Source organism: Podarcis raffonei, chromosome 6 (assembly GCF_027172205.1).
Source record: "Podarcis raffonei isolate rPodRaf1 chromosome 6, rPodRaf1.pri, whole genome shotgun sequence".
Taxonomy (NCBI): Eukaryota; Metazoa; Chordata; class Lepidosauria; order Squamata; family Lacertidae; genus Podarcis; species Podarcis raffonei.
The window spans coordinates 53,217,439-53,239,525 of record NC_070607.1 but is presented as its reverse complement, the minus strand read 5'-3'; the positions used below and the strand labels follow the sequence as shown (position 1 = coordinate 53,239,525).

Here is a 22,087-nt window from a genome sequence, read left to right as displayed (position 1 = left end):
AGGCTTGTCTATCCCATGGCTTCCTTCAATCGGTAAGGAAGTGTAAAGGAAGCTTAGAGCTATAGTTGCATAAAATGCTATTGAAAATGTTGGCTATCTCACTGGACACATTCAGAGGCAAAACTGAAAGGCCATATCCTGCACTTTAAGATGAAAGGTTTCAGAAACAAGACAAACATTGGTGAGGTGATAATTATTGCCTTTAAAGTGATGCTCTTCTCAAATGGTTGGGTAGCAGCAATAGTGGGGGGTTATTGTCATCATGGGACACGGGTGGCGCTGTGGGAAAAACCCCAGTGCCTAGGACTTGCCGATCGCATGGTCGGCGGTTCGAATCCCCGCGGCAGGGTGAGCTCCCGTCGTTCGGTCCCAGCTCCTGCCCACCTAGCAGTTCGAAAGCACCCCTAAGTGCAAGTAGATAAATAGGTACCGCTTTATAGTGGGAAGGTAAACAGTGTTTCCGTGTGCTGCTCTGGTGCCAGTTCACCAGAGCGGCTTCGTCACGCTGGCCACGTGACCCGGAAGTGTCTTCGGACAGCGCTGGCTCCCGGCCTCTAGAGTGAGATGAGCGCACAACCCTAGAGTCTGTCAAGACTGGCCCGTACGGGCAGGGGTACCTTTACCTTTATTGTCATCATATCTTTCTAGAGGCATCACTGTGTGAAACAGAATCTATATCATGGGTGGCTCACCTGCATCCCCTTGTCCATATCCAGCCACCAAGTATTCTTAGCTTGGCTGTTCAAGACCCACCAGGATTTGGCAAATTGGTGGGGCATTTTTTTTCTTTTTCTTTTTAGAAACCCAACTAAATTGCAATACACACCAGTTGAGCTTGGGTCGTTGTGCTTGTCCCCCACCAAGTTCAGAATTTTTATTGACGGTGCCAGCAGTCACAGCCCTGTCTTTGACCTACTTGCTGCATCCTCATTGTCAAGTGCTTCTGCAACACTGAGCTATCTTCCTAGTTCCTGGTGGGCCCATTAGCTATTTGGGAGAGATTGGTTCTCTTTCTTCCTGTCCTCTGGGCAAAGCTTTGGCAAAGCTGCCACTATTGCAGCTCTCAATGAAAAGTGCTGGTGGTGTGGCGAATTATCTGGACAAGTGTTCACCACTGCTGTCAAGAAGGGTGAGTGTGTGAGAAGTGTGTTTGTGAGAGAATAGGAGAGGCATGTGGTCTGTAGCTAAGATGTAAATGTGGCCTGTATGCAGTGCTTTGTTTCTCATTCATTCTCTCTCTCTCTCTCTCTCTCTCTCTCTCTCTCTCTGTGTGTGTGTGTGTGTGTGTGTGCTGTTACTCACAATGAAGTACCCTTCTCAGCCAAACTGGCTGCAGCTGCTGCTGGACAGGCCATGCTGCAAACTGGGCTCAGTGTGGGACGAGTGTTTGCCGAGCACCCAGAGCTGGGCTCCTCGCTGCCAGGAGGTGTGGCCTTCCGCCTTAATGCCATCTGCAAGGCCTTTAAGGAAGCCAGACTCCTGCAAGGCTGTCACTGCCTCCACAAACCCAGCACACCTGCTTCCTGCTGAGCTGGCTGAATAGCAGTGGTGGGTGCAGTGGCAGACCAGCAGCTTTCTACAGCTGTGCCGCCATGGGAGGAGGGCAAAGTGGTGCCACTGGAGCTGGCAATGCCAAAGGGCTTGCCACCATAGGCATGGGAGAAAAGGCACACCCTCCTCACATGCTTGATTTAGAAGCCAAGATTTTATTTAATTTTTAAGTTGCTGGCACTGTGTGCCAATGAGTACCACTAGAAAACAAAGCACTGGTGTGTTTTGAGAGATGCATGTGCGTGGTGAGTAGCAATGTGTGCACTTTAGAGTGTGTTGGGCAGTCACATTCTTTTGGATTTAGCCACTCCCATCACTGGCAAGCACTCCTTGAAAAGGTATGGGTGGGCAATGGTGACTATGGCTCGAAGACTGAAAAAGATTCACCACCTCTGGCCTAGATCAGGGGTCAGCAACCTTTTTTAGCAGGGGGCCAGTCCACTGTCCCTCAGATCTTGTGGGGGGCCGGACTATATTTTGAAAAAATAAATAAATGAACAAATTCCTATGCCCCACAAATAACCCAGAGGTGCATTTTAAATAAAAGGACACATTATACTCATGTAAAAACACGCAGATTCCCGGACCGTATGCGGGCCAGATTTAGAAGGTGATTGGGCTGGATCCGGCCCCCGGGCCTTAGCTTGCCTACCCATGGCCTAGATGAACCCATGGTTTGATCCAGCAGGGCTCTTATATTCTTAAGTATCTTTTGTCTGATCAGCGTGCAGCTTTGTAAGTATGGATCTCATTTCCAGATACAATGAAGAAGTGCTGACTTTCGGTGGGTGGGCTGGGGAGTAGGACGATAGGTTAGCAATAAAACCACTTGTAGGTCTAAGATGACAAATCACCTGCCTGTGGTACAACTAGCAGCTGCCTACAAAGTTAATCATTAGTTTCACCCAACAGTCATGTGTAAATAAGCAGGAGGGATCTGAAAGATGATTGCAAACAGAGTTCATTTACACCAGTTATCCAGGAACAATTCTATAGCTCACTTGAGGATAGTCCAGTCAGTGGATTACAGCTCTAGTTTCGCCTTCTAGGAGTTCCCCTGTAGGATGGAGGAGGGAGACTTCACATTTTTCAAGTAAATGATAGCCGTAATTGAATGGACAACTAACCAGCTGATTGGCTTGTTGCCTCCCTGCTTGTCTACTATGGTTGGGTAATTACTTGAGTTACTTACCCCGAGCCATTCCCATTCCCTTGATCACATCATCACATGCTGATTGCAGGCACTTGTAATTAGCTGGATAAATGAATGCATTATTGCATTATGAGCGGTCAGAGGGTTGATCACAGTGAAAAAATGTGGATCTGTGGCTAATAGGCTCATGCAGGGAATGGTGATTATGGAGAAGTTTGTCATGCTTGTGAATTGCTTTCATCCCTTTGCTCAGGGAGACACCTTGTGCTCAAATTAGCCAGGGTACGTCAAACATTTTGGAAGGCTGCAAGAGTGCTATTACAGTATCTACAAATTGGGACGCAGGTGGTGCTGCGGTCTAAACCACAGAGCCTAAGGCCGATCAGAAGGTGAGCTCCCGTTGCTCGGTCCCTGCTCCTGCCAACCTAGCAGTTCAAAAGCACGTCAAAGTGCAAGTAGATAAATAGGTACCGCTCCGGTGGGAAGGTAAACTGCGTTTCCGTGCTCTGCTCTGGTTCGCCAGAAGTGGCTTAGTCATGCTGGCCACATGACCCAGAAGCTGTACGCCGGCTCCCTCAGCCAGTAAAGCAAGATGAGCGCTGCAACTCCAGAGTCGTCCGCAACTGGACCTAACGGTCAGGGGTCCCTTTATGTTTATCTACAAATTATGCCACAGCAGATGAGCAAATCTCATTCTGTCTGGGCTCTGCCAGACAATGTAGGAGTACTTTGAAGACCTAGCCATATTACATAAGGCTCTCTTTTACAACATTGTCTTTTTGTATGCATATTTGAGGTCTTTGTAAATGCTCTGAAGGATAATTTTAAAAGGTGATCACAATTACAGCCACATTTCCAATTGACTTTCAATGTATTGTGTAGATTTAGGTGTTCAGTAATCGCACTTCACTCAGGCTTGTCTCCATTACAGCAGTATGGAAGCATCTCTTTAGTGCAAGGATTTCTGCTTGTGGAACAGGATTTCCTTCTTCAAGTCCCACTGCCTGCTTCCCAAATCTGCTCTGTAATATTGGGGGTACCCCATAACAGATTTATGGGGTGCCTGGGGAGAAGCATGATTTGGGGGGGAGGGTGAGTCACTTTGTGCAAGCAGGCACCCTTGCACTGTTGGGATGCTTATTTAGCACTGCAGTGCTATAAGCCAGTGCTTTTTGGGATTGTGAAACAAATCCAACAAATAAAATATTACATCGACACAAACATTTGGCTCTGAATCTTTGCTGAAATCAGTCTATTTGTGTTATTATGTTTTCATTTAAAACACACACACATAAATTCAATTATTGTGGCACCCTAATTGTATTTATTTTGAAATTCATTTTGTTAGTTTAGGGCCAGTTCTCTAATCTGTTAAGGTCATACTGAATGTCAGTTCTGTCTTCTGCAGCCTTAACTACCCCTCCCAGTTTGGTGGGATCTGCAAATCTGAGGAACATCCCCTCAATTCCTTCAGCCAAGTTGTTTATAAAAACAACTATCGGCCCAGGACTGAACCCTGCGGCATCCTACTTTTCACTTTTTTCCCAGGATGACGAACCATTAGAAGGAATCCTCAACATTCTGGAATGCAAATAGCCAATTAGATTTCTGGAGATTAAAGAATTGGCTTAAAAACTACTTACAGAGGTTGTGAACCCCAAGCCTGGGTCTAAATGTGGTCCTCAGGGCATCCCTACCTGACCTTAGGGACTCTGTCGCCATACCCATCAGCCCTGTTTTGCATCCTCCTTGAGTGCTTTACCTGGCTATAATTTATCCCTGAATGCTGAATGCTCTTGCTTGCCTGGATGGAGAATAGTGTGTAGAAACAATTATACAAAAGGTATCCACCTCGCTGACAACTCCAGCTTAATAACAGCTCTATAGCTAAGGGATTCCCACCATCTTATCCCAAAAGGAAACACACTCTTTTGTCCTGGTCTAACTGAATATTTTACGGACACCAGTTTACATTTCAGCCAGGTTTACAAGAAAGTGCAGGCAGATGTTATTTCCTCTGATCTGTTCTTTCCACTACCTACTTCACACCAATCGGATACACCACCTTTTTATTATTTAAAATATATCTGTTCCAGCACAACAAATGGATGTCAGTAAAATGTGAAGGATCAAGAATGACTTATAACTTTACAAGCACAGCTTCTTGCAGTGTGGCCATGGAAGATGTAATTCCAGCTTCTTCAGACTTGTTTATGAAGCTCATTTTCAGAGTTGACCAACTCAAATGGATACAAACCAGGGGTACCTTAAAAACCATTCCTTACAGTCTGTACTTTCAAGAGTCCAGTCGTAACATTGAAATGTAATGATGAGTAATTGGTCTTTGGTATCTGTTTACAAATTTGAACAGGCTTAGTTTGATTATTTTATTCAAGAGAGTAATTGGGTTGGGGGGGGCATTTAAAAAGGCAACACAACCACCACCTAACACACAGTGGCCAGTTAAGATTTTTTCTCTTGCTTTTTACACATAGTGCTATTATTAACTGTAAGACATTACCGCATCATATCCATTGCCCCAATGAATGAGTCACTTTAATTACAGACACACATTAATTTGCAACCACCACCGCCAGTCCATTAAGTTTGAAAAATAGGTTTATTTTAAACCAGTGGCATTGTGTGATAATCCTATATGGCATAACCAGTTAGAGCAAAGTTCCTGGATACATACAAATTTGCAGAAATTATCTTTTCATGTGTGTACTTTCTGTCCAGTTGAGGCAGTAGAACAGCACCACACTAAATGACAGGGAGTGCTCTCCACAGGGGCTCCCACATAGACTCTCAACTTCTGAGATATTCCCACTCACACAAATACCTATAAGCTTTTAAATTCTTTTTTATAGCATTTCTGCATGAAAGTCACACGGTAGCATCTACACATAAAACGACTGATAAAAATAATCTTCCTGTTATGTTTTACAGAATATATCTACATTTCCATCTGAATACCCAGACTGCAGGTCCAGCAGAGGGAGTTGACTTTGTTTGGTCTTAAGATGGCCTCCAAACCAGAAGCATGAAGCAGCACTGCTCTCTGGACCCCAAGTCTCTCTACAGAGGGTATGACCTGAAGGGAGATCACTAGAAAGGAAGGAACTGATGGCTTTATTATCCACATGCCATCTTTTTTTCTTTTTTGGCGGCTTCTCTGTACAAAAGGGATAAATACATTAAAATCCCAGATCCATTAGGAGAAACAAAAATACTGCAAAGCTTCACTCTTTCAGAGACAGACGTACAATCCATGCATGATACCTGCATTATATAAATTTCAGAAAATACTTTAAAAATAGGACCTCAGATACCCAGAACACCTGATGGACACAAAATACTTGAAGTGATGCCCCCCACTTAGTCCCTAAATAGGGCAATCTCATCATTACTTGATTTCTATCATATATGAATACAGTGAACTGAATCTTGTGTTCAGGCACACACAAACTGATAAATGAACTCATTTTTAAAGCCACAAAAGGAAGATCCAAGAAAGGTGCATGTTCGCTTGCCCCTTTTCATCCAAAAAGTGCCCAAAATGTCAACCCATGAGTTGAACAAGAATAGATGGATTCTGCAATTGTATATGGCTCTGACCATGGTAGTGAATACAGTAATTTATTAGCTGATTACCAACCCAGTGCCTCCTCCAGATAACACAAAGAAGCCTACATGCACACACAGCTACAACATGCAAAACACTCTGTCTTAAGAAGATATACAAAATGAACAGGCAGCATGACAGAGCTACTGATGGGCATCTCAGAGTTGGGCAGGGAAGAGAGAGGATACCAAAAATGAGGGCTGCACCCTATTTTTGGTAGATTTGTATCCTGGCCAAAGCAGCCAGTAATACATGGGTATTCTGTGGCCTACAACACCCTAGGAAGCAGCAAGCTCAGAATCCCACTGTTAAGAGAACACTAACCCCGATTCCAATTTCTCCTCAGTCATTTAAGGCACACACTTTTTTTTTTTTACACTGGTTCAGACAAAATATTCCCAACAGGTAGCCAGTCATTCATGGGCCCATCCTTCCTGCTGAACAGAATACTGGGAAGAGGCTATGGGTGTAAAGCAGCTGCATGGCATGGAATGGAAAGACATCCCTCACCCTCTTTTCCCTTATCTTCGAAAGCAGAGGGCACAGTTCAAGTAAAAGTTCAGCTTCCATCATCTTAAGTCTTTTCTTGATAGGAAAGCCATTTAATGGCAAGAATTGCTACTGAGAATTTGAAATCTCAGCTTCCCTGCATAATTATCTGCCTTGCCATATAAGCGATGAAAGCTGGTTACCAACTGTAAAGGCTAAAGAGCAAACAAACAGGTCTTCAGAAGCATGTCCCAGGCTGTATACAAAAATACAAGAGAACATGCAGCATTATTTATACAGTTACTGTATAAATACTCTCCCACCCACCCCCATTCAACACACACACACACACACACACACACACACACACACGAGAATTACACACAAAACCCTTCCACCAAGGAGAATCTTCACGGCAAGAGGCACTTGAATGATATGTGGAGAATCCCTATGAAAAAGGCCTTCCCCTCACAGTGATATGGGACAAAGAGAGAGAAACAGATTCTCAAGACTCCATCTCCTCTTGATCAAGCGGTGGTGGCACAAAGCTAACTACTTCATCATAGGTTAGGCCTGGTGGAGAAAAAGAGAAAGACATTGACTTTAGTGCAGCCGGTGGGTAACCGTTCCTTCCCTACAAGATAATGAATCACTCCTAGTTAATTCAATCCTCAGAGTCAACGAAGATGGTTGAACTAAAATTAGGTACTAGCTGTTTCCAGATTTGCACACTGGATTCACATAATTCTAGGCCAGACCTGAATCTACTTGCTGGACCGCTGTGATGGCTAAACTTGGCCCTCTAGCTTTTTTGGGACTACAATTCCCATCATCCCTGACCACTGGTCCTGTTAGCTAGGGATGATGGGAGTTGTAGTCCCAAAACAGCTGGAGGACAAAGTTTGGTCATCACTTTGCTGGAGCAAGGTGACAGAACACATGGCAGCTGCTAACCCGGTTCTGTCAAGTCTACAAACTATTGTGGGGATTTGAAGTGCAGAATGCTGATGACTCTTTTCCCTCAAATCCTAATGAAGCAGTAGAATCTCCAATTATAGATATTTAGAATCTGCAATGAGGTGGATTGGGCCAATAAGCAAATTCAGTACAGATAAACTTACTGCTTTTGTGAGCAGCAGTTTCATGTAACACTATACAGAAACTGAGAACATTGTGTTACAGACTTCACCCCTCCTGAACTGCACACCTCCATTTTGGCAACGGTTGGGCAGGATGTGAGAAACATTGGATGTGTTCCACCCCCCCCCCCAACAGAGCAAGGGCTCCCCTCACACCAGTTTGATTGTGACATCATGTATCCAGTTCTGATTAACTGCGTATTATGCTGCCTACATTATTCCCTACAGAATCATTCAATCTGACAGAAGTCCCACTTCTTCAGTTTTAAAGGCAAATATGTTGCAAGTTGTAGAAAGCACTACTGACAATGAACAGCACATGGAAATAAGAAGGGTTTTGTGAACCCCCACCAATTAGGTTCAGGCCTAATTTGACATCAAATTCAAAGGACTGTATTTTTTATTTATTTTTACAATATACCACCAGAATAGAGCTATTTCTCCCACCGCCCCCTGCCTCCTCTATTCAAAGTAATACTGAGTTGCATTATATTTTATCACCTCCTGTCAAGTTTTGCTTTCACTATATGAGCATACAGTAATAGATGTCACCCATCAAGACCTGTCTTACCAAATCAGTCTCCCAGAAAACTTACTTTTCCATTCTTCAATATCAAGTTCTCTGCTTTCGAAGGATTGATCATAGGGGTCTGCCACTGGCTCATCATCTGGGTCATGATACTGCGTAAAATAGGCATGAGCCAATGCTTCAGCAGCAGTGATTCGTTTGTCTGTGTCCAGCACCAACATCTTCTCCAGCAAGTCTACAGCTGCAGGGGTCAAGGGATGAGGAGGAGAGAGAATTATTGTACAACAGTTCTTTAAAAGTCCCACCTAAAGCTGTAGGGCAGGGAACCTGTGGCCCTTCAGATGTGGGTAGACTACCACTCCCATCACCCCGACCATTGGCCATAATGGCTGGGACTAATGGAAGTCAGGAGTCCAACAACATCAAGAGGGCCAAAAGTTCCCCATCCCAACTATAGTAGATAAGGATTCAGTCCCAGCAGTCCAAGGAATATTATAATTTCACAATGGAGAGTAATTTATGGTTCAAGCTGTACTTGGGAGTATTACTTTAAAATATACCCCAAACGGTATGCGATCAATGCCTGCTTTGCAAATAGCACCTGCAAGAAAACAAATCTGAGTGGACAGCTTTGGATTCCTCTTCAGACAGGAAGCTACAAGTAGTATTTAACAAACAAACACTTGGTCGTATTATCTTTTGAACCAAAATTTACAAATAAGGCAAGTTTTCACTAAGATGCAGAGTTGAACTTAATGAGCTGGGATAGCTCAGTCAGTACAGCAGGAAACTCTTAATCTCAGGGTTGTGGGCTTGAGCCTCACATTGACTTTGTTGAGAAAGGCAGTCCATAAATATTTTAAATAGTTATTTCACCTCCTGGACAAAGAGCACTATTTTAAAACATCAGTCTGTCTCGAGAGACATTAAACATCTCAATGTTTGCATGTTGGATTCTCCACTGTTATGGAACTGCTGATAAGTCTTACCCAAGGGGTTGGCACCAATAAATACATTTTCAAAATTCATCTTCGGCATGTAAGACAAAGACTGTATGTAGTTTCTTGCCTGGAGAAAAAGAAAAACGTTTTGTTAAGGTTGTGCTTCCTAATCATTATAAGCTCCTGCGAGTGCCTACTTTTTCCTGCTTGAGCTTAATCAGCATCTATCTTATCCTCATCCCCTTCTCATCCAGACTGACCACAGCGACAGAGATACAATTAACAAGCGTTGGAACTAGGGCACTATGAGTTGTAAGGCTGGAAGAACATTGCCTGTTATGTACTGAAGGTTGCTGCAAGTGAGGAGAAGTTCCTGAAGGTCAGCAGTGGCATCCAGGTGTATTTATGTAGTTGAGCACTAACCAAATACAAATGTTATTTCTGCAACTAACTAGAAGAGTCCCATTTGAAATGGATAGTTACAATCTGTTGACTACTTAATTACAAAGTTTCAGCAAATTTGGTTCTCCTTTGTGGATTTTCATTACTTGCTATTAAAAGACCCAAAGTATAAGCTAATTATGCTGTCTACAGCTGTGCAGTAGCACATTTTTAGAAATCCTAGTTACTATAAAGGGAAGCCTTCTATCAGCTTAGGAAAGTTCACCAGTTGTGGCTCTATGCAGAGAAGCAGAGCTTGCCTCACTTATTGATGTTCTGACAACCTCCAAATTAGACTATCATAATGTGCTCTGGATAGACACGGGTGGCGCCATGATCTAAACCACTGAGCCTCTTGGGCTTGCCTATCAGAAGGTCAGCGGTTCGAATCCCCGTGACGGGGTGAGCTCCTATTGCTTGGTCCCAGCTCCTGTCAACCTAGCAATTTGAAAGCACGCCAAAAAAGGTGCAAGTAGATAAATAGGTACCGCTCTGGAGGGAAGGTAAAGGTGTTTCTGTGCTCTGCTCTGGTTGCGCCAGAAGTGGCTTAGTCATGCTGGCCACATGACCCCAGAAAAACTGTCTGCAGACACACACCAGCTCCCTCGGCCTGTAAAGCGAGATGAGCGCCGCAACCCCAGAGTCGTCTGGACTGGAAACTCAGCTGCTAGAATGCTTGTGGGGACTAGGTGTTTTGAGAACCTTACCCAATACCAGTTTCCCTGGTTGCCAGCTTGCTTCAAGGCTCAATGTAAAGTGATGGTTTTAGCCTTTAAAGACCTAAAGTGTTTGGCAGCAGGTTCCCTGATGGACTGCCTGCACCCATATGGGCCTGCCTGGGCCTTGAGAGCCTTAATCCCTAGTCCTCTGGCAGAGACAGACTTCTGTTGTAGTAGCTCCACCTCTATGAATTCATGAGACCCAATTATATTTGCCTTAAAGTAGATTCTGAACTTTTCAGGTATATCTTCTGTTTAAGTGCAGTGTGCTGGGGTTTTTAAACACCGTTGGTTTTAGACTGGGGGACAGAGTTGTGATAATGTATTTAAGTGTTCCATGCTGTTTCAATTTTGTGAGCAGCGTTAGTAGGCCTATGCCCTGGAAGATGGGCTAAAGATCCATGAATAAAGAAATGTTTTGATCTGCAGACCACTATGCACACCCTGCCACATCTCACCTCATGGCTGGGCATCCTGTTAATGAGATATGCAGGGGGCGTCCCCGTCAGACGCATTATCTGCTGAAGCTGGTTAATATCTTAGGTGCCTAGTCAAGGGCTTTGTTAATATTTCAGCATCAGTGTGAACATACAATCAAGACAATTACGCAAAAAGCATCTAGTCTGCACACTACAGGCAATTACCACTCTGTGTGTCACACCATCTTTGTATTACAGGAAAGCAGACCAGAAAGTAAAATCAGAAAACAGTTAATAATATTTCAGTAAAGCCAGATGCTTGCTCACTGTTTATAATAATCAATTGGCAGCCTTAAACTGGGTGCTGGCCCCTTTTAGAAACAGAAGTCGCCTTGAACAAGGAAGTGAGCCAATTGATGGCTGCTAAAGATATACTATTTTATTCTATCTGGCTTTACAAAGCTTAGATTTCACTCTTTTGCTGCACAAGCTAATACACTGAGGATGCAGTATCTGAGATACTCGTCCATATGAATGCTAATAGAAAAATATGCAATGTTAGAATGCAGTTCGCATTGCACAAAAATGTTAGGTGTCAGTGATAAAGAGAAAGCCAATTTAATGGCAACTATGGCAAAATAAACATCTGTACAGTGAATAGTAGTGCATAGTAGTGAGGTTAAGCTTCATGTAGCACATTTCTTTATACAGCATTTAATTTTGTTCAACTGCACATGATATATGGGGAGGAAAGAGGACAAGGATTTTTTTCAAGTATGTTGTCTAGCTATGCTTTAATTATATGCAGAACCAAATAAAGTCTTTTTACTGAAATAATTTTCTATCCTAAAAAGTTTTCACAACTTTAAAAATCTAGTCAATTTCCCTATTTAGATAATATTGCTATTTGATACTATTTGACATTGCTTTGTCTACAAAAGCAAAAAAAACTTCTTATTTATTGGAATTCATGCCAAGTTGGGAGGGTGGAATCCTCCACAGTTCTTCCTCCACTGTAGGATTTTTAATTAAACCACAGGCTCCAAACTGGCTGGACAATGGGCCTACTTTCAGGCCTTTATATGTTTCAGACGGGTAAAAAAGGTATGCATATATGGAGATTACTACAGACTGGAAGTTTTAGTGATTCTATTATCTCCCTTAAATTAGACAACCAATGGAAAGAAGTCCTGAGAAAAGTGACAATGTGTTAGCCTGAATATTACCAACTTCCGCAACAGGAAAGAAAGGCAAAGGCTATGTGTTTGTCAAGGCACAGTTTGATTTACATTCTATTCAGATCTGTTATCTTATGGTTACAACCCCCAACCTGCAAGTAAGATGGGTGGGGTAAGCAGGAGACCAATCTGCTTCAACTACAATGGCACCATCTCTTATTACCCCTCTAATACCCTCAAACACACAAGAGCAGCATGGCTCTTCTCTATCCCCCACCCAGTCAACAAAAGGGCTCATACACAGCAAGTATATGAACAAAAAAGCTGATCCTCCCTGCTCTAAAAATATACACAGCTCAAGTTTGGGGCACACAGAGGGAGTTAAAATCACTCTCTAACTTCAAATGCCCTGTTTTTCAACGCTGCCATTTTATACCTTTACTTACCTCCTGGCAATCATTCCTACATTTATTCAAAACAGTTTACATACGTTTTGCTACTTAACACACATCCAGTCAAGACTGCATCTGATCCATGTTTCATAGCAAGGGTATTCCAAACAACCATCTGGTATGAGCCTAAGAAGAATCTTCATCTGCTACTTCATCTCAAATAACTGTATGAAGATGCTTAAGGTAACAAGCTGCTGTATTGCAGTATGCATTGTCATCTAATTCTGAATTTTTCACTCAGCATTGTTTTCTGGATAAGATCTGGGCCAAGTTGGCTGTGAACACATGTAGCTACTGATACTGCAAAGCAGAAAGTTATGAGCAGATGCAGCCATTTAAAATCCCATTACTCCAAAGCAGACCCTCATTTAGAAGGCTATAAAGGGATGGGCTAGACTTTTCAGTACTCTCTTCAATGGATATACAGCACAGGTAAGAACATATGCTTTGTTCTTCTAAGAACACATACTTTGGGGTTGGGTCCTATCAAACATGTTCTTTGTAAAATGCAATATGCACAGATGGCACTATAGAAACAATAAAAATCCATCTGTATATGCTCGTTCTTAGGAGCCAGTTATTTCCTTAACTCAGAAAAAATGATCCATTAAATTCTTGCAGTATGACCCAACTGCTGATTACTCGGTCCTCCTGAAGCAAAAACCAAGATGTACAAAAGGTGAAAAAGTAGGACTATAAGCATCATTGTCTTTCTTATCTATTTCATCTATTCACAGCACTTCACAGAAGGAAGAATCCTTTTTATTTTTATAACTTTTAAACATTTTTCAAGTACCATCAGCCTAATTCCAGAAAACTACTGGGGGCTCAACAGCTGTGTTTGTTAAATACCTGCTTGTTGGTTAGCCTATGAAGAAGGGTGGTGTGATTGGTGGGAACAACCTCTTTCCCTGCCCTACCTATTTGAAAACTGCTGCTGTAATTCCCCATCTCCCTGTTCCAGTATCAATTCTTCAAGCAGCAGACCTTAAGGAGGTAAGGGGGTACAGGTTTCATAGGCCCATCCTCCTCACATTCCATTTAGTGATAAAACAAGAAGAGGAGGAGGAGGAGGAGTTTGAACTTGATATCCTGCCTTTCACTCCCCTTAAGGAGTCTCAAAGCGGCTAACAATCTCCTTTCCCTTCCTTCCCCACAACAAACACTCTGAGGTGAGTGAGGCTGAGAGACTTCAGAGAAGTGTGACTAGCCCAAGGTCACCCAGCAGCTGCACGTGGAGGAGATGGGAAGTGAACCCGGTTCACCAGATTAAAAGTCCACCGCTCTTAACAACTACACCACCCTGGCTCTCCACCACTGCTTTATGGCTAAACCGGCAAACATGTATTTAGTAAACAAATATGGATATGTTGAATCTGTGGGTTCCTTTCAGCTCATTTCCCCTCTTATTTCCGAACACGTTTCAATCTCTTCAGTAAGCCTAATCTAAATTAGGGTGCTTGTAGATCTATTTTAAATGAGTTTCTAATCAAAATATTTTATATGACAAAATCATCCATGCGTAAGTAGCAGTGACCAGTGTGATGAGAGTAGGCAACAGTGCTACCCTACTGACAGTGGCATTGCTGCTTCTTACTAGGACGCTGCAGGGATAGGGGAGGACCAGGCAGCAGTGGTGACAGGATTGCACAGGCACACTGGTGAAGCCAAACCTGCACTCGCACAGGGGCGCCTACCCAACTTTCATTCCTATTCTGGTAAGCTGCAACACCCAGCTGCTCCCTATGTTGAAGTGTAGAATGTAGATTAGCTATCATCCCATGAATGCAGAACAATCCTACTTATGGAGGGGAAACCCCAGCTATATCATTACTTCCATGGATATCACCTTTATGACTGAGCACTTTTAGGACTGAGGTCAATGTTATGATCCAACAACAAGCTGTTTGCACTAGTGACAACAGGAATTTACTGTCTGGCTTTTAACATGATTCATGCTCATACTTGTTCCTAAACATTTTCCCCTTCTTGAAACAGCTTGTGGAAGAGCACTCAATGCAAGTCCCAAAATCCAACTTAAAGAAAGCACTATCCATTAGGAGATGTGATATATATGGGATATTGGTAGCAGCATGTGCCTAACAGCGTTTAACAAGAGTGTGCAATGAAGTACACAGTGTTCAGCTAAGCTTAGTATAGCCTACAGACAGAAAATAGAAGAAGGTAAGATGGGACATGAAGACTAGTACAGAGGCAGAGAGGGGAGGCTTCAAGATGTGTCCAAGGAAAATAAGATGTGTCTAAGGAAACAAGCTTAAGACAAAACTAACCAGGAAGGAGATAGGTGCAGTCTACAAGCAAGCAAAGAAAAGGGAAAACACAAAATCCAAAAAGGCAAGGCATTACAGTCAAGCTTTAAACTCACAGACTCTGAAGATATTTTCTTCAAAAGCTCAGGCCCTGGTGTTCCAACGAGTCTCAAAATGAGCTTCAACTGATCAATATCTAACGATGGACCATAAAGGAAAATGCTGGGACAAATAAAATGGGAGAAAAAAAATCACAGCAGCAGCCGAATAAAACTAAAGGGGGAAAAAGAAAACCAAATGTCTCAATCAAAATAATAATAAATAATAATAATAATAAGTAATATTAGCACACATCTAATGTAGAAAACACATACCATTTAAATATCCACCTGATGAAAATCCTACACCCAAATCTGTTCAAGAAATGTGGACACATTTAGCCACATTTGTTTCTGCAAGCAGCTAACATATGGAGACAACTGCTTATGTGAGTGATCAATTGTTGCAAGGTTGAATTTACCCAATGTGGTTCCTCTTTCACAAGTTGCAATTTTCCTGTTCATGGAAGGGATGAGGCAATTCCTAATTCAGAATAGAATGAGTGCACCTAGAATATTTAGAACTGTAGCTTTACAGTCTAAATCTTTCTACCCTTACAAGAGAAAATATACCCAAGCTTCTGCCCAAAGGACAAACTGAAGACAGCTTCGTTGAGGTTCTAAGGTTAAAGTGCTTTTTTTGCTCTGCTCTGCTCTATGCTCTATATTCTAATTGCTCTACTAAGGCTTGTCCACCATTCCAAGCTACTATCCAATAGTGGCAAACATGCACATTTTGCAATCAGAATACAATGGTGATTAACAGGTATAATTGATGCTCTCTGTGATTATTTTAGGTTAGACCTATACTCCCAGTCATTAGTAACAGTTAAGATTTAGTGGCAGAAGCAGTTGGTAAAAGACTAGCATGCACTGGTGATAGTGAAAGCAGAAATTGCTCGAAACAAATTAAATTAAATTAAAAAATCCTTCCAGTAGCACCTTAGAGACCAACTAAGTTAGTTATTGGTATGAGCTTTCGTGTGCATGCACACTTCTTCAGATACCAATAATTAACTTAGTTGGTCTCTAAGATGCTATTGGAAGGAATTTTTGTTGTTGTTTTGTTTTGACTACGGCAGACCAACACGGCTATCTACCTGTAAGTAGAAATTGCTGTCACTTAACTTTTAAAGCTTGAGTAAAGTAGCAACTTTGAGGCTAATTTTAATAGTGCACAAAACCAATTTACCTCAACCTAGTGGACTCCCAACTCCTATCAACTCCAGCCTGCCCAGCCAATGGTAGGAAGATGGTGGGAAATTTAATCCAAAACATCTGGAGGGCACCAGGTTGGGAAAGGTTGGTAAATGCTTTCTAGGATGCTGGCTACTTCAGGTGCTGTCAACCCTTCTACTTTGTAGAAGTTGGCGGTCAACACTATTTATACTCAGTCCTAATCCTTTTTGTGAAATCAGTGACTTTTATTACAATTGGAGACCCCATGTCAGCAAAACCCATCTGGACATTTTATCATAGTATTTAATGGGCAGTTATATATATTTTAATGAGTCACACTTGCTTCCCTCCACTGTCCTCTCAGGGAGTTTTGCGGACAACAGCTAGTGTAACAAAGCAGGGAACTGATTGGAAAAGTCACAAACTCCTTAGGGGCCCTAGAAGTTACACCCCACCTGGAACTGCTATCCTTAAGATCGGAAAGCAAGCTTGGGGCTCATGAGCAATGCTCCCAATGGTGGAGAGAGTGAGAAAAAGTTATTGACTGCATAGGAAATCCCATAGCTATTGGAGAGTGAGAACTTTCCAGCCCCTGAAGATTAAAATCTAATCTCCTGAATTTGAAACTGCATCAAGGCTGTCCTAAGGAATGGCAGGATATAAATTCAATTTGCAAAATAATTCCCACCTTAGTTATACTAAGCCTTAAAGCAAGTTACTTTCTAGCAGTAACTTCCCAAAAGCTACTTTGTGAATTCTGGGCTGGATTTGAACTGAGGCCTCCAATAAAAACCTGCACAATGTAGGCTCATCTTTGAAAGAAGATGCCAGTTTTCATCTATGTGCTTCAGCCTTCAGCCAGAACAAGTTAACACAAGTTTGTAAATTAAAACAAGTACAACCAAAAGTATGACTCTATGTGCCATCTAAATAATGGTAAGTCAACCATTTTCTGGTTGTTTGAAGTATTTGAAAGTTAAGTAATATCAGAATTTAATGAAAGATATATCTGCTGTCAGTGCTTTTTATTTTTTTACAGACTGTGTCTGCTGCGTACACGGACAAACATTAATTACTTCACTACAAAGTCTTTACTAGGGCAAGAAGCAGAAGTCAGTTGGAAGCAGCTAACCAACACAATGAATCAATTAAAATATTACAAGATTGTTGCATCTATATATCAACAATATAATTTGTGAACTGCTGCTTAACTAGGAAGGAGTTGTTAGTAAACTCAAAGCAAAAGTAAACAGAGTGCATAGAAAGCCATAAGCAAAGAAAAGCATGCAGATCTCAGAAAAGAATGAATTTCAAGAACTGGCAAGTCCCAATACTGACCATACAGAAAAGGGAAAAGTTTGCTACCACAACCAACAGTGAATACAGCAAAAAGCCAAGTTTAAAGCAAAATCCAGATGCCAGGTCCAAGTGGGCATTCAAGACCAAGAGTACCCAGAACACGTTATTCTGATATGGCTACTTTTTGAGAAATCTTCCTGACTTAGAATATGTTTATAACAAATTCTACATCACAGTCCAATTAGTCATTCCAGATCATTGTAGTAATTCAGTTAGTAAGATTTATTATTATTATTTTTAAAAAAGCAACTTGTCCCAAATAGGTTAATCAAGGTACATTACTTGAAGACACCGGCCCAGCCCGATTTCAAAATATGGAGAGCACCCTAATATGGGTCAGGGTAGAAGAAATATGAACTCTGTTCAGCAATAACTATATTAGATTTTACTCAGTACTACCAGCTACAACTTTGGTTATGCTCAAACCTATAGCAATTTTCAAAACACATATGGAAGTTTTCAAAACAGCTATGGAAGTTAAGTCTGCACATGCAGCATATTAACCAATTACAGCTTGGGCATTTAATCTTTCCCTTACCTGTAGCTGCTGATCATCAAGTGTTTAAGTTGGCAACTCCCACTAATGGAGCCCCCAAACCCACTATCTCCTGCAGATCAGATTTCCAAGAGCTGAGTAATAAAAGCTTGCTTTACAAATTCCTGCCACTGGTTAAACCAATTTGCATGCTGTGTATACTCACAGAATTCCTATAATGTAAGCCAATGTGTTATTATTCCTTGAATGCATATCCATTATTCCCATTAAGAAGCTGACAGAAATGGCTATCACTCCCCACCCTAGCCTTAAATAACTGCACATATGGAGTGAAGATTTGTGGAAGGCAAACACAACTTCATTTAGGACCATTCAAAAAGAGGAGCATGTACATGTAATAGAGAAAAGAGTACAAATATTTATATTGTAAAAATAAAAATTGCACCCAACATAGTTAAAACATGTCTATTTTGCTCTTTAGGCAAGAAACTTTTTTTTCTACATACCTCAGACAGAAAAGGAGAAGGAGAAAGACAACTGCAAGGGTCTTGGAAAAGGAGAAGTGAACAGGAAGAAGTGAAAGCAAAGGGTAACACAACAAAAACAAGGAAAAAATCCAACATGTAGGCTATAAATGTATCATATAGTTTTCACATTTGCCTCATCTATTCTGGGAAAGTTTGGTAAAAAACAACCATAAAATAAATGACTTTGACCATCTTCACACCTTCTAATATTAGCCTAAAACCTAAAATAAATGTGTTAGTTTTTTCCACAAAGATCAACATCACACACTCCCCTTCATGAAATATTTAATAGTCGGAAAACTAAATGCAAAAATATATTTTATTTCCCTAGGATTCAATCCATTTATTTATTACTTTTAGACGGATAACCCGGAAACTTTTAAATGTTTCATTCCCATAGAACATATTTTGGTGGACACAGTGCAACTGGACAGAATATCAAGATATTCTTATCTTTCAAGATCTCTCCATTAATAACTGATAAAAGGGTTGCACGGAGCCTGCCAATGATTTAGACTTCAGATTAGGGACCAAATACTGAATTATACACAGAATGCTTTTTTATATTATAAAGTGTGCCAGTATGTTAAAGAGGCTTAAGTATTGGACTAGGACGTGGAGACCAAGATTCAAGTCCCCACTCAGTCATGAAGCTCACTGGATGACCTTGGGCCAGTCCCTGTTGCTCAGCCTAAGGCTGTTGTGTGGATAAAATGGGGGGCTGGGGACAGAATATTTAGCTAGTGACAAAGCCATGAGTCTGCACTTGATAAAGAGTCCTGTGGCATAATGCAGGAGGAAGCAGCAGACATTCAAATGAGGCTCTGTAAGCGCTATGCAGGTATCAGGTTGCACCAAGGTATAAAGATGGGCTGATAATGCCTGATTTCCCATCTTTATTTTTTAAAACAAAATTTATATACAAAAAAACCTACAAAAAAAAACTGGTACCCTGGTTTGCTCCTATCTTTAGGTGAAATGCCATACAGATTTACTTTTTGTGTGACCTGGACAGGTAGAGAAAAATGAAGAGAAAGTAGATAGTATTTATATTATCAGAGGTAGAAAGTTCAGGTGGGTAAAAGTTAAGTATAGGTGGGGTGAAAGGTAAAAAAAAGTACACTTTTGTTAATAAGACTCCCTTTCTCTTTAGGAAGGTAAGAAGCAGATGCTCCAACCCAGAGCTATAGCCCTTCCTCTTTATTCTGCTTTTCCATCTATCCAAGTCACACAAAACATAAACCTGTGTGCTTCATGTAAGGATGGAGACAGACCTGAGTAACAGCTAGTTTTTGTAGTTCCAAAGATAGGAAATTTGCTATTGTTTCTTCCTTTCAAGTAAACCTTGGTACAACGAAACAGCAACACAGCATTTAAGAGTTCCATGTGACAACCTACTACCTCTTCCAACATTTTGCCTTTAGACTCTTCCAAAATGCACAGCCATGGTGTTACCACCAGCCATGCATTCTCTTCCCAAGTCTTGATTTGAGAACTCGATTGCTTGTCCACTATTTTAGTTGGCTTCATAAAAGTATTGCCATAATATGGATTTTGGATTTTTTCTTATGGGCCAACACAGAATCCTTTATTTTGTGTCATATTTACAAGTTACATAAGAACAGATCTACCTGTAGATTATATATTCTTCCCTTTTACTGACTTGGGGCTGCTAAACATTATGAGGGAACCTGTCTTCTCATAGAACTTTAGTATCAAAATTGAAGTAGTTTGACAGGACATCTGAATTACTGGAACTGGAAAACAGATCTCAGAGATGCTGAAAAAAGTAATTACATTTTCCCTTCAAGGTGGAAGGCCACTTTCAAAGCTTTTAAAGAGAAGAACAAGCAAAGACAGAGAAAGTGAAACCCTATTGTTAAACCACAGACTGAAATAATGCATTTCAACCACCTGCCAAAAGCATTATTGGAGAATGCAGCAGTAGTTCTCAAAATGAATTCATCTGCATAGAAAGAATTCCAACACCAAAGTGCAGAGCTGGTTCCTAAGTCTTCCTTGGGTTACATGTTGCTGTGTGTGAAAATGAGTTTCAGTTAATTTTTAGATGTTTTTAAAGGATACGGTCTGTACCAGGGAATAGCGTTCTTCCAGTCAACAGTTCAGCCATAATACATCCAACAGACCAAATATCAACTGAGGAAAAAGCAGAATGAATTTAGAAGCCAGACTCCTCTAGCCAGATCTCTGTTCCAGTATTCCAAAAGATTTAAATAAAACCAATTGTAATGGTTAACCTAATCCTAAAATGCTTAGCTTTAGTATGACAGCAAGAAAAAGCACGTATTTGTACTCTTGATAAACATGAATTTGACAATTTCAGATGCAGACCTGATTCCGTTAATGATATAGATGTCTATGCTTGAAAAATTAGATCTCTTGTATTACAACAGTGAGGCAATTCCATTGTGCCACAGAATTATATGATACAGTTTTATTATACAAATCTCTGATGGTTTGATTAATGAGACACCGTACCTGTTTGATTGTAATGCATCCAGTTCAGCATGATCTCAGGAGCTCTGTACCACCTAGTAGCTACATACCCCGTCATCTCATCATCTGTGTGTCGTGCCAATCCAAAATCCAGAATCTGCAGAACAGGGAAGATAGTAATGCACTGGTACATTTATTTATTTTTAAAGGACAAACTGGACTTTTGATCTGATTAGCTACAATTGCAGAAGATGCAAAAAAATGGATGAAAAGAAATGTTGTTGAACACTTCCAGAAATAGGTTTGGTGAAACATACTTTTGTAAGACTAAATTTGTCAAGGATTTACAGCTCTTATGTGACTCCCTAACCGCACTGTGCCCAATTTCAAACAAGAGCAGTTCAAGAGTACCACAAATACACAACCATGGAATAACTAAAGTGGAACTTTTATTAAATACCTTTTGAGCCAACAGTGTACAAAGACTCATAAATTCTAAAATATTTCTCCAGGGGTCAACAGACTTGCTTATCTTAGTGCCTACATTTTCCTGTTAAGATATTCAGGTCCTGACCTATTAAACAAATGATTGCTAGGCTGCCCACAAGCTATGTGTACACTAACCCCACCTTACCTTCAGCTCACAGTCCTCATTCACAGCTAGGTTACTAGGTTTTAAATCCTAAAAGAAAGAAAAAAAGAGATACTGGTGTCACAACATTGCAATGATAAAAAAGATGTCCCAACCATGAAATTTAGCACTGGCAACATCTAATGTATTCCTCAACTTTCAAAAATAATCTTCAGATGTTAACTGTAATACAATCCTACCATAATCCACACTTCACTGAGATTTTCAACAGCATGCATCAGCCATATGTATATAAACAAGAATTAATCCCACCCCTGAAAAACCAACCAACCAATCAAACAAACAAACAAATGAAACAAGTCAAATTACAGTTCTGTACTCTGCAGGCACTTGTTAAGAAAAGTGATGGCCAGAGCCAACCCCGTGGTAAAGTGAACTATGCCTGAACAGAATCTGTCAAGACTCACTCTCTC

At 41.1% G+C, this 22,087-nt stretch overlaps 1 protein-coding gene across 2 annotated transcripts in view; it reads right to left on the bottom strand.

The window, feature by feature from the left end:
- Positions 1-5,305: 5,305 nt before the first annotated feature.
- The window catches only part of MAPK14 (mitogen-activated protein kinase 14), a 32,493-nt gene continuing 15,711 nt past the window's right edge, over positions 5,306-22,087 (bottom strand). The window contains exons 6-12 of one of the 2 annotated variants that reach the window (XM_053392930.1): positions 21,657-21,704; positions 21,065-21,179; positions 20,651-20,722; positions 15,023-15,102; positions 9,476-9,554; positions 8,554-8,727; positions 5,306-7,391 (exon numbers count right to left, since the gene is read on the bottom strand). In XM_053392930.1, coding sequence (XP_053248905.1) covers positions 7,324-7,391; positions 8,554-8,727; positions 9,476-9,554; positions 15,023-15,102; positions 20,651-20,722; positions 21,065-21,179; positions 21,657-21,704 — 636 coding nt within the window. In that variant the 3' untranslated portion in view covers positions 5,306-7,323. Of the gene's footprint in view, positions 7,392-8,553; positions 8,728-9,475; positions 9,555-11,045; positions 11,126-15,022; positions 15,103-20,650; positions 20,723-21,064; positions 21,180-21,656; positions 21,705-22,087 lie in introns of both variants that reach the window. The other variant, XM_053392929.1, reaches the window with a different exon arrangement.